Source organism: Erinaceus europaeus, chromosome 8 (genome assembly GCF_950295315.1).
Source record: "Erinaceus europaeus chromosome 8, mEriEur2.1, whole genome shotgun sequence".
NCBI classification, from domain to species: Eukaryota; Metazoa; Chordata; class Mammalia; order Eulipotyphla; family Erinaceidae; genus Erinaceus; species Erinaceus europaeus.
In genome coordinates, this window is record NC_080169.1 from 5,624,824 (window position 1) to 5,637,374 (window position 12,551).

The 12,551-nt window shown below is 42.1% G+C and overlaps 1 protein-coding gene across 1 annotated transcript in view; it reads right to left on the bottom strand.

Moving 5' to 3' along the window:
* The window catches only part of POU6F2 (POU class 6 homeobox 2), a 591,094-nt gene that overhangs the window by 297,893 nt on the left and 280,650 nt on the right, over window positions 1–12,551 (bottom strand). Inside the window, exons 3-4 of the mRNA XM_060195767.1 lie at window positions 12,290–12,381; window positions 8,051–8,279 (exon numbers count right to left, since the gene is read on the bottom strand). Of these exons, the coding sequence (XP_060051750.1) occupies window positions 8,051–8,279; window positions 12,290–12,381 (321 nt within the window). The remainder of the gene's footprint in view (window positions 1–8,050; window positions 8,280–12,289; window positions 12,382–12,551) is intronic.

Here is a 12,551-nt window from a genome sequence, read left to right on the forward strand (position 1 = left end):
ACAGCAACAGAGAATCCTCTTTTATTTATTTTTTTCTGCCTCCGGGGTTACTGCTGGGGCTCAGTGCCAGAACTAGCAATCCATAGCTCTTGGTGGCCATTTTTTTCCTTTTTTTTTTTTAATTGGGTAGTACAGAGAGAAATTGAGATAGGAGGGGGAGATAAAGAAGGGGTGAGAAAGATAAATACCTGCAGACCTTCTTCACCATTTATGAAGCTTCGCCTGGGGAGCTGGGGGCTTGAACCCAGATCCTTGCACATGTCCTTGTGCTTAGTACTATGTTCACTTAACCAGGTGTGCCACCACCCAGCCCTACAATCGAGAATTCTCCAGTTCGAAAGATGCACATACTATACAAGGAGACAAAACAAAATGTGAGGGAGCCAAAACCATGGAGCTCGCTGAGTCGACCAGTGCAGTAGAGTCACTGAGAAGAATGAGAAGTGAGAAAATGGGTTTTTGGTCACCATGAAAGTGGGGATCAGTGCCTACCTGCTCAGGGACAAGAATGAGGCAGACTGAAGGGAATCTCTGGATTTAAGAAACCAAACCTCAACCCAGGATCCCCAAGGTGAGCTACAGGGCTGTTCCTTGGGTTCTGTGGGATTGAAAATTCCTTACTACTGTTTGCTCATTTACAGCAAGACCTCACCTTTGAGGAAACAGTAGTGCACCTCTGTCACATGTAGAAGGACCCAAGGGCATAAGAAGACTCTCCAGCTAAGCAGATGGGATTTTTTTGCAGGACAATGTGATCTCCTTTCAGCAATGCAATGCTTTTGCTGAGTATATAATCAGAGAGCTTCAATAGACCTTTAATATCTAAGAGAACTCCTCTTGGACAGAAACAGATAATAATCCTAACAGAATTAAATGATTCCTAAATATGTTAATCCTTTCAGTCACTATCTTCATCTAGAGGTTCATTAGTGGGCTAGAATATAATTTACAAAGACTAGTCTTTCCATCATCCTAAGATGTTCAAGAAGCTGCTAGGCATGGTCCGGGAGGTGGCACAGTGGATAAAGCACTGGATTTTCAACCATAGGGTCCTGAGTTCCATCCCCAGTAGCACATGTACCAGAGTGATGGCTGGTTCTTTCTCTCCTACTATCTTCCAAATAAATAAATAAATAAATAAATAAATAAATAAATTCTTTTAAAAAAAGAAGAAGCTGCTAGGTATAATAGCTTTACAAAAAAAGATCTGATGACCAGACTTTTTTAAATCTTAATGTGCATAAGACTCATATGGGAATCTTTTAAAAATGCAGATTCTAGGGGCCAGGTGGTGGTGCCCCTGGGTGAGTACATATGCTAAAGTGCAGATTCTGCTCTAGGGGCCTGGGGCAGAACCTGAGCATCAGCATTTGTAGGGAGGTACCATGCAGTGCAGATGCCTCTGACCTGGGGACCCAGTTTACAGCAGGAAGATAAGATCTGATTCCTGCTGAGTGAAAACAAAAAAAAAATCACTCAGTCTAGTATTATGCCATTAGTGCTCATTAAAATACATGCATGAATCCTGGCCTCTGGGGCTCTGAAAGCTATTTCATGTCACTTGATTGAAACATAACTGAAATGACTCTCAGTCCCTTTTGTAAGGGGGGGGGGGGGAAACCACTAAATACTCATTCCTGCATTCCAAACCATTAAGAAATTTATGTCAGTGATTAATTTTTCTTGAAAAGTCAGTAGCTCTTAAGCTAGAAGAATCAGCAGTCTCCAGTGCTGGGAAGAAGTTAGAATGTCAGACAGAAATCCAGAGAGTGGATGAATTTGTTTCTTGAATAATACCTAAACACTTGACAATGAGCAGAAAAGAACCATCTGGAACAAAGCTTATAACATGGAAACAGGTCCACTTTTGACTAGGGATTTTATTTTTAATTTTTTTCTTTTTCTTTACTTTTAAAATTAATTTTATTTATTCATTTATTTATTTGATAGAGACAGATAAATTGAGAGGATAGGGAGAGATAGAGAGGGGGAGAGACAGAGAGACACCTGCAGCCCTGCTTCACCACACATAAAGCTTCCCCCTGCAAGTGGGGACCAGGGGCTTGAACCCAGGACCTTGCACACTGTAATATACGCTCTTAGCCAGGTGTGCTACCATCTGGCCCCACTAAGGATTTTATACATAAATCCCTCACAATAACCAATCACGTCTGTTTTATAAGACCACCCAAGAAGGTAAAATGTCTCATCATGAACAGATAGGTATACTTACTAGTTGTTTCATATGACTCTTAAGAGCCTTGAATTAAGGTTCCTGTGCTAATAATAGTCTTGGGATGGCCCTTGGGAAGAAGCAAAGTAGCCCATTCATAAAACCAAACCCTGTGAGGAGAAGGAGACCTGAGGACATCCAGTAGCAGTCCCATCTCAAAGTTGACTTCATAGATCCCTCAAGGTAACTTTATCCCGCCATCCAATCATCCATCCTTCCCTTCTTAAACCACTACCTATCCAGTGGTGTGAACTAGGAACTTGCACAGGCCGTGGTCACGAGTTAGAGGTTGTGAGGACTTCAGCAGGCTTCCTAAGCCGTAATGAGATCAGCCTTTGGATAGCTATTGTCCAACAAGGTAACTAGACCAGCACTGCCCTTCAGAGGGTGGGCACTGATTCAGGACACTTTGAAGATGGCTCACATTTCCCTATAAACAAGGCAATAAAAAAAAAAGGATCCAGGGTGGCTGGAGTGGGTGGGCGGCACATTCAGTTGAACACACAAGACACAAATTACCATGTGCAGGGACCCAGTTGGAGCCCCTGCTCCCTCCGGTGTGTGTGGTGCACTTCAACAGCGGTAAAGCAGCCCGTCAATTTATTTCTGTTCTTTCAAATAAAAAATGGGGGGGGGGAGATGGGGGGAAGATGGCTAGATGTGGTAGACTCTTCATGCAGGGACCAAGCCCTGTCAGTAACCCCGATGGCAATAAAAAGCAAAGTAAACAAAGACAAGGATCCTTATTTTTAATGAACTTTTTTTTTTGGCCTCCAGGAGTATCACTGGGACTTGGCGCCTGCACCACAAATCCACTGTTCCTGGAGGCCCCCCCCCTTTGTTGCCCTTGTTCATTGCTGCTGTTATTATTGTGTAGGACAGAGAGAAGTCGTGAGATGAGGGGAAGACAGGGACACCTGCAGACACCCCCCCCCCCCCCCCCCGCAGGTGAGGAGCCTGGGGTTCGAACCAACATCCTTACGCTGGTCCTTGCACTTTGCGCAACGTGCACTTAACCCGCTGCGCCCCCGCCCAGCTCGCATCCATGAATGTCTTACAGGCCGATGAGTTCTTTCTGGATTATCTGGGACATTCTCAGTCTTAACAACACAAAAGACCCGTGTCCCAGCAAAACCTTCATGACTAGCAAGGCGGCATGACTGGCCACTTCTCACAGGAACAGAGTCTGCTTGGCCAATAAACTACACAAGAAGGTATGAAACAAACAAACAAACAACAAAGGGAACCAGATGAAACTTTCCCAGAGGCTCATGGTGATTTAAGAATTGAGATTCAGGGAGTCTGGCGGTAGGGCAGCGGGTTAAGCACACGTGGTGCAAAGTGCAAGGACCGGCTTAAGGATCCTGGTTCGAGCCCCGGGCTCCCCACCTGCAGGGGAGTCGGCTCCTGCCAACCGACCGACCAGCCCGACTCCAGCTGCGCGGCGGCTGCACACGGGCGAGGCGGGACACCGGGCTGCCCACAGCTGCGGGCGCCTCCCAGCACCTGCTGCCAGGCCCCGCCGGCCTCCACCTCGCCTCCCGCACCCGGGCCCCCCAGCCTGCGGCAAGGTGCATCCAGAGGCCCCGCATCCTGGAGGCCAGGGGAGCGGCTGCCCTGCTCTCAGGGGCCCTGGGCTGTGTCCCCTGGACGCGAGACCTTAGAAGTTAAAGCACAGACCCGAGCTGCAGCGGGAGCTCAGTGGCTAGGGTGCAGGACTGGCAGGCCTGAGGGCCCAGGTTTAACCCCTGGCACTGCCTGTGCCAGAGATGATGTCCCTCTCTCAGAAATAAAAATACAACAGGGCCAGAAAAAAAAAAAGTAAAAGTAGGGCAAAAAGAAAGAAATTGAGAAAGAAGAACAGAAAGGTTGATGCAAAGCATGAATGACTGAGTTTGGAGTATTGCACCAAGTAAACTCTGGGTGGAGGGTGAGGGTCGATTTTCAGCTCCATGTAGGAGGTGGGGTAGGGACACAGACCTTTGGTGGTGGGAATGGTGTGAATACACTCCTAGTAACTTATAGTCTTATAAGTCACTAAGCAATATGAGAGGGGGGGAAATAGATTGGATGTCTCAAACTTTTGATGCATAGACTTCAGTTCTGAGTATATATTCCTTCAATCTAAACACTTATGGTCTCAAATTGGTAATTTGATTGAATTTCAACAGTGGGCTTAAAGTGTTAATACATTTCTAATAATTTTTTTAATTATTAAATCACCTGTAAGCTTAGACCAGGGAGCCTACAGGCAACTGGTCTTGATAGTATATAAGATACAGTTATTTGTAAATAGCATTAAATTACATAAATTATGGCAAGGTCTTATATAATACACTAAATCCTAACCATGGGATTTTTCTTATATTATTTATTTATTTATTCCCTTTTATTGCCCTTGTTTTTTATTGTTGTAGTTATTATTTTTGTTGTTGGATAGGACAGAGAGAAATGCAGAGAAGAGGGCAAGACAGAGAGGGGGAGAGAAAGATAGACGCTTGCAGACCTGCCTCACGGTCTGTGAAGTGACTCCCCTGTAGGTGGGGAGCCGGGGCTTGAACTGGGATCCTTACGCAGGTCCTTGCACTTTTATGCCACCTGTGCTTAACCCGCTGCGCTACCCCCAGCTCCTAAACCTACATTAAAAGTAAGCCAAGTTCCCAAATAACCTGGTTATAACAATAACTATCTATGGCCTTCTTAAACTCTAAGACAGCAGAAACCTTCCCCACCCTCTATAAAGCCCATATTTCTCTCAGTCCTGGAACTTCTGGAATTTTGCTCATTTTCCATCATGTTTCTCTTGGTCCATACCATTTGCTACTGCATCTGCTGATCTCAATGAAATCAATGCAACCAGTACCACCTCAACTTCGGACTGTGTCCAGAGACGCCAGGCGTGGGATTTTAACCTTTCAGTTCCAATCCTCTGCCACCAAGCTGCAGAGGTTACCATGACACCAACCTGATTTCCCTGGGCAGAAGACCTCACTAGGGAAAGATAGAAACAGACTAGGGATATGGATCAGCCTGTCAATGCCCATGTCCAGCAGAGAAACAATTACAGAAATCAGACCTCCTGTCTTGTGCACCCCATAAAGATCTTTGTTCCATACTCCTCCCAGAGGGATAAAGAATAAGGAATCTTCCAGTGGAAGGGATGGGATATGAAATTATGGTGGTGGGATTTATATGGAATTGTACCCCTGTTATACCACAATCTTGTCAATCATTATTAAATCACTAATAAAAAAAAATGAAAGTTCATAGGAGACTAGCACTAATTTCAATTCTTAAAAATAGCTAAGTACTAAAATTCTAATGGGCTGGTAAGATAGCTCAATGGAGTAGTGCCCGTGCTTTGCCATGCTTATGATCAAGGTTTGTTGGACTAGCTTCGCGGGCGGGAGACTGATGACCAGGGACTCATGGCTGAGCTGGGCAGCAGTATCTCTTTATTCATGTGGAAGGCAGCACAATCTAAACCATCTAAACTAACTATAATCACAATCCTGTCCTTATATATATACTCACCAAGTAGGGTGTAAACAGGATGTGACATACAGAGGGTGGAGCGAAAAGAGATTGGTGAAAATCAGGGTGTAACAAGGAGAGGGGGTGGAGCAAAAAGACATCATCAACCAATGGGGATTAAACCAATGCCCTGCAGGCAGGGTGGTGCTTAGTTAACAGTGGTTATGTAAATAGAATACAGTGTTAAGCAGGGGGGATTAAACCAATGAAACAGAAGGGGTTTTAGAAGCAGACCAGCAAAGGTTCTAGTCCTGCCCCCAAGACATTGGAGGAAGCTTAGGAGCTATGGTATCATTCCTTTTCATTCTCTGCCTTTTCTCTTTTTCTATTAAAAAATATCAATCCTGAGTGATGACTCCTCAGAAACAACTAAGTTAATATGTATATTATATGTACAATACATATATCTCTATGAAAATCAAACTAAAACATGTAAAAATAACAAGTCTGTGTTTCTGAACTCTTGACTTCAGCGTTTATCCTAACCAGCTGGATTAACTCATGACCTAGGAGCTCCACAAGCTTATGTTTATTTATAATATTCAATATCCCCATAAGCACAAATGTTCCAAATGGAAGGTGGTATTTTGATAATGCTCGTTTCTTCATTAAGATTTCATCATCCACCTACATTAAAAAGTCTCTCCCTCTACTTTGTTGCTTTCACTGCTTTTTATTCCTGCCTTATTTGCTTAATCTTGAAGTCCAGGCTTCCCGGGTGCTATTAAATTTAAAGGGAGCAAAGTTTGTGCATTAGCATGTCCCAGGCGTGCATGATTTATGAACAAGTTTCTTGGCACACTTTAATGGAATATGAGAGACCTTATTTTAAATGTTAAAGTGAAAACCAAGAAGTGGTAACAACAAGTGGGACATCAGAGTATATGGCGTGTAAATAAGTTTGGGTTAAGAGTTACCCAGTTTTTACGTGGTTTATTTTTTTAGTCTCTAGACTGACACTGACTAATCGAAAACGAAGTGTCTTGATCTTTGAGCAAGTAGAAAGTACTCTAAATTGCCACCCTCATAACTTTCCCAACCAGTTCTCATTTGGAAAAACAAAACAAACAGAAAGGTAAAACAAAAAGTAATGGCTGACATTTATATCAATAGGTGGAAAGAACCACTTTTTATTATCTTTATTTATTTATTGGCTAGAGACAGCCAGAAATAAAGAGGAATGGAGAAATAAGAAGGGAGAGAGACAGAGAGATACCAGCAGCACTGCTTCACCACTCACAAAGCTTTCTCCCTACAAGTGGGGACCGGGGACTTGAACCCAGGTTCTTGTGCACTATAACGTGTGATCAACCAGGTGGGCCACAACCCAGTCTTGGATGAAAAGTTATCTATAAACATTTCAAATAAATCTGTTTTCTCTTTTTAGGCATCCTATCATATACAGACTATGTTCCATCATATCTATTCTTCCTCTGATAGAGTCTCTTGCAATCACTTTGTCAGCATTACCAAACTACTTGGGTAAAATACTTCAGAATAACAAGAGAACGATCCTGGGAGTCCTGCAGCAGCTCAGCGGGTTAAGCGCATATGGCACAAAGTGCAAGGGCCTGAGTAAGGATCCTGGTTAGAGCCCAGGCTCCCCACCTTCAAGGGAGTCACTTCACAAATGGGGAAGCAGGTCTGCAGGTATCTATCTTTCTCTCCCCTTCTCTGTCTTCCCTCCTCTCTCTATTTCCCTCTGTTCTATCCAACGATGACATCAATAACAACAACGGCAATCAAAGGGAATAAATAAATAAATAAACAGAACAATCCTTTCTGAGAAAAACAACACTAATTCTTGTTACCTCCATATATAACAATCCAAATATAGATTGATGTTTCTCATTACAAAATTATGGCCTCAATTAATTTTTGCTAGCAATTATAACTACAATATAATTAGCAAAATTATGATTGAGTCAGTTGATTCAAAGGGCTACTGTATATTTGAGACGTTTCAACCATTTCGCACATCAACAGTAGTGTCTAACCTTGACTTGTTAATAAAATAAGTGACAAACTTATGAGACTATAACTCAAACTGTCCAATAATAACAACCTCCTATTTTTCATATTGTTATGCCCATGGATTAAAGCATGCTCAATATTTACAGACTATATAAAACTTTGCCCACACCCCCCCCCCCCGTACTCTTTGCATATCTTTTAGGATGGAAGCAACTCCAAACGACGTTCAACACTTGGCACACTTGTCCACTTTACAGAACACAGCCCCATGCACAGTGCCTCACATGGAACATGGTCAGAGTGGATTACCTTGTAGACTTTGCAATGGCAGAGTCATGATGCCTCCAGCTGCAGCTGCTGCTACAAGTCCTTGGATGTTGGTAAGATTCGTTGTAGGCAGTGTAAGAACCAGTCCTTGTTGCCCTCCTAGCTGTCCAGCCATGTTGAAGGGGATGAGGATGGGTTGGTTGAGAGCTGGTGTGCCTCCAGGCATCACACCAGCAACAGCAGACGCTAACTGCTGTGCTGTCAGAAGTGGCTGAAAAGAAACAGATAAGCTGCTCTTACTTCCCGGTGGAAACAGGACAGGGGCTTTTAGGTCATTTTTCTTCCACTTATGCAGGGTCAGACAGTAACAGAACAAGTAGAAAAAGAAACATACACTATTCCAGGACCAAAAAAAAAAAAAAAGAGAGAGAGAAAGGAAGGAAAGAAGGAAGGAAAGAAGACAGGAAGGCAGGAAGGCAGGCAGGAAGTTTGGCTAAATAATTGAAATGGTATTTTATTTTTTGGAAAAAAAAAAGTCATTTGGTTTGGAGTTCCTCTCTGGGGCTCCAATATTTTTTAAAATGTATTACAAGCATATATTGTTCTTTCAATAGAAATGAGCTTGAAATTGTTAATTTTGTCATTCCAGAAAGAATGGTGACGTTTTGGAGGGAGGGTTAAAAAATAACAACGGGCTACTCTTTTTTCATCTATTAAATTATTAAAAAGCAATGAAAAGGATTTGCTCAAAACAGGTAATTCTACACTGACACTATCAGGTACATTTAGGACACACACACAGACATAATGCTTTTGGAAAGCAATTTGGAAACTTGTCTCAAGAACTATCATAGTAAAACCATTTCCTTCATTTAATTTGGAATATACTCTAGGGGTATAGCTTGGAGATTTAATTAAAAAAAAAACATGAACACACAAAAACATGATTTAACTTCTAAAAGCAGTTCGTGACAAGTTTGCATTTATTAAGATGCTAACTACATAGTTTTAAATGTAAATCACTGAGGGTCAGAGGCACAGTTTCCTGCTGGGGCTTATGTCTTATCATTTAAAGGGTGCAGATTCCAGCCCCAGCACCACATGGTGCCACCCTGCCACTGGGGAAATTTTGGTGCTGTGAAGTGCCTCTCTTTCTTTCTGTCTGTCTTTCTTTCTTTCTTTCTTTCTTTCTTTCTTTCTTTCTTTCTTTATTTTAAAAAGGAGACATTAACAAAACCGTAGGATAGGAGGGGTACAACTCCACACAATTCCCACCACCAGAACTCTGTATCCCATCCCTCTGTCTCTTTTTTTTTTTTCTTCGTATCTGAATAAAAAAGTTATCCTTTACTTCTATGAGGCCTTAGATCTGGAAAAAAAAGAAAAAAAAAAGAAAAGAAAGAAAGAAAGAGAAGTAGATCATTGAAACTTCATTAAAGAGAATGTTTATAGCACAAGACAATATGAAATATAAAATAACCTGGATAATAACAATGTATATGTACATTATCTATGTATGATGACAAGATTTAAAAAATGATGTAGATAAAGATATTTAACATGGATAAGTCTAAAATTCTTTTAAAATCACTGTTTCAATCTCTCTAGTATCCTTTGTCCAACAACGAAAACACATTTCTGCCGACTATTTATCCAGCAGTCACCGTCTCACAGGGAAAGACAGCTGCTTTGGTGTGTATTTCTGGCGCTAAACGTATTCGAGTTCCAATGTTGGTTCTACACCAGGACAACACAGGAGGTTTTCCCACTCCTGCTAGGCCTTTCTCTGTGAAAGAGAATTCCAAAACTAGTTTTTTTTTCTAGAAATAATACAAAACTCAAAGAGGTCTTCATTGTTTTTTTATTTTTAGTGCAGTTTAAGTCTATAAAGCCAAAGGTAATTAAGTGTAGGTATAGTGCTATACATAACCCAGTTCATAAAAGCCAGACACTATTCTGTGCTGAAACGTGCATTCACTCTAGTATCTTACCCATCCGATGTGGAGAGGTTGGTAAATTACCCACTGCCTCAGACCTCATGGGGAGACAGGGCCTCAAGGCCAAGTGGGCTGTTCCAGAGCCCATATTTTAACCCTTGGTCACCATGTCCTGTCAATACATAAACCATACTGAGAGAAGAGGGATTGCTTTATTTGAAGAAAGGGAGCATGTGCAGAGACTGGTCCCACTTTCTATAGTCAAGCCCTTCAGGACCATTCTGGGGAGCACTCTGTAAAAGTCCTGAGGACTCAGGTAGTCTAATCCTAAGAGCTCTTGCTCTGGAATTCATGGGTCTAGATCAGTGCCTGCATGATGACTCCACTGCTCCTGGTGGCTGGGTTTTCTTTCTTTTCCTTTCTCTTTTCCTGTTTCTTTCTCTTTCTCTTTCCTTTCCTTTCCTTTCCTTTCCTTTCCTTTCCTTTCCTTTCCTTTCCTTTCCTTTCCTTTCCTTTCCTTTCTTCTTCTTCTTTTTTTTTAAATAGAAACAGAAAGAAGGGAGTTGGGCTGTAGCACAGCGGGTTAAGCACAGGTGGTGCAAAGCCCAAGGACCGGCATAAGGATCCCAGTTCAAGCCCCGGTCTCCCCACCTGCAGGGGAGTCGCTTCACAGACGGTGAAGCAGGTCTGCAGGTGTCTGTCTTTCTCTCCCCCTCTCTGTCTTCTCCTCCTCTCTCCATTTCTCTCTGTCCTATCCAACAACGACAACATCAATAACAACAACAATAACTACAACAATAAAACAACAAGGGTAACAAAAGGAAATAAATCATTTTTTTTAAAAAAAGAAAGAAATGGAGGGGGCAGGTGGTGGCACACCTGGTTGAACACACACATCACAATGCTCAAGGACCCAGGTTCAAGTCCCCGGTCTCCACCTGCATGGGGGGAGCTTCACAAGTGATGAAGCAGTGCTGTAGGTGTCTCTCTGTCTCTCTCCCTCTCTAGCTCCACCTTCCCTCCAGATTTCTGGCTGTCTCTAGCCAATAAATAAAGATATTAATTTTTTTTTAAAAAAAACCACCTTAAAAAAAGAAATAAATAAAAATAGGGAGAGGGTAGGGAGATAAAGACACTAGCAGGGGGCGGGCAATGGTGCAGCTAGTTAAGCACAAATAGGACTACACACAGGGATTCAATCAAGGACCCAGGTTCAAGTCCCTGGCTCCCCACTTGCAGGGGGGACGCTATACAAGTGGTGAAGCAGGTCTGCAGGTATCTATCTTTCTCTCCCTCTCTTTATCCCCCTTCCCTCTAAATTTCTCTCTGTCCTGTCAAAAGAAAAGGAGGTTTTTTAAAAATAAAAAAGTTGGCAGCAGCAGTGAATTCATAGTGTCAGAGCACCGAGCCCCAGTGACTGGAGGCAAAAAAATAAGAAGAATTAGTTAGTTACTAATAGTAATAAAGACACTAGCAACACCACTCCACCACTTGTGAAGTGTCTCTTTTGCAAATGGGGACCATGGGGCTTAAACTGGAGTCTTTGCACATGGTACTAACATGTCTACTCTACTGGGTTTGCCGCCGCCTGCTCCTAAACTTGAGTTTTCAAGCCCGGATTGGTAAGGCATTCAGAGTGCTGAATAGAGCGAGCGAGAGAGAGAGAGAAAAAAGAGAGAGAAAACCTCAAGTACCAGCTTCTTTTTCCATAAAAATAGGGTGAGTTCTAAAAGCTTCACACTAAGTGACAGAGGTAAAAAAAAAAAAAAAAAGCCAAGTCTTTTATAATTGTGTTCCACATCTCTATATAACCATACAAGGCTACAAAAACAAATACTGGCCTTTAAAAAATAATGAATGTATTCCTTTATTAATGCAGGAGCTGTAAGTGATGCACAGTATTGTCAAACCCAATAAGCTGAACTTACATTAAAATTGCATTAACTTTTTTATATTAAATCATGTCTTGTATTTCAAAACTGGCTATAGTAAGGTTGAAATAACTTAATTTTCTTCACACCCAAGTCATTAAAATTTTACTTTCTAGAAAACTACATGGTAACCAACAGCACTGTTGTAGTGGATCTTAAGAAGGAAGAAGAATGCCAAATGATTAAAACCAACATTTCCTTTTAAGAAGAGAAAAGAATTCTGCTAACACATTTTTTTTTCTTGGCAGCATTTAATAAATAATGTAGGCATACAGTTTCCCAGGCGAAAAATTTATCATCATCTCAGCTCTGTTGGAGTTAATTGGATTTAACTCATTATTATTTATTTGGTTATTTATCTGGCTAAACAGTCCTAAATGCAACCTAATGGAAAGCAGTTGAGAGATACTTACTTGTGGCCCAACCGGAAATGGGGGGTGAGTCTGACTGGCCTGCTGTTGGTCAGGAGTGCCTGGGTCTGATAATGCCAGGTTTCCTCTGGCCCCTGGAATTCAAAAGAGAGACGTTCCCTTATTATAAGGCCCAGCCGAGGAACTGCACATGACTTCACTATCCTGTGATGTCAAACCAAACTGAGGCACAGACAAAATGCTAGAGTAGCTTATCAATAACTCCAGTGTTCAAGTCACTTGTCAACTGCATAGATTATGCTAA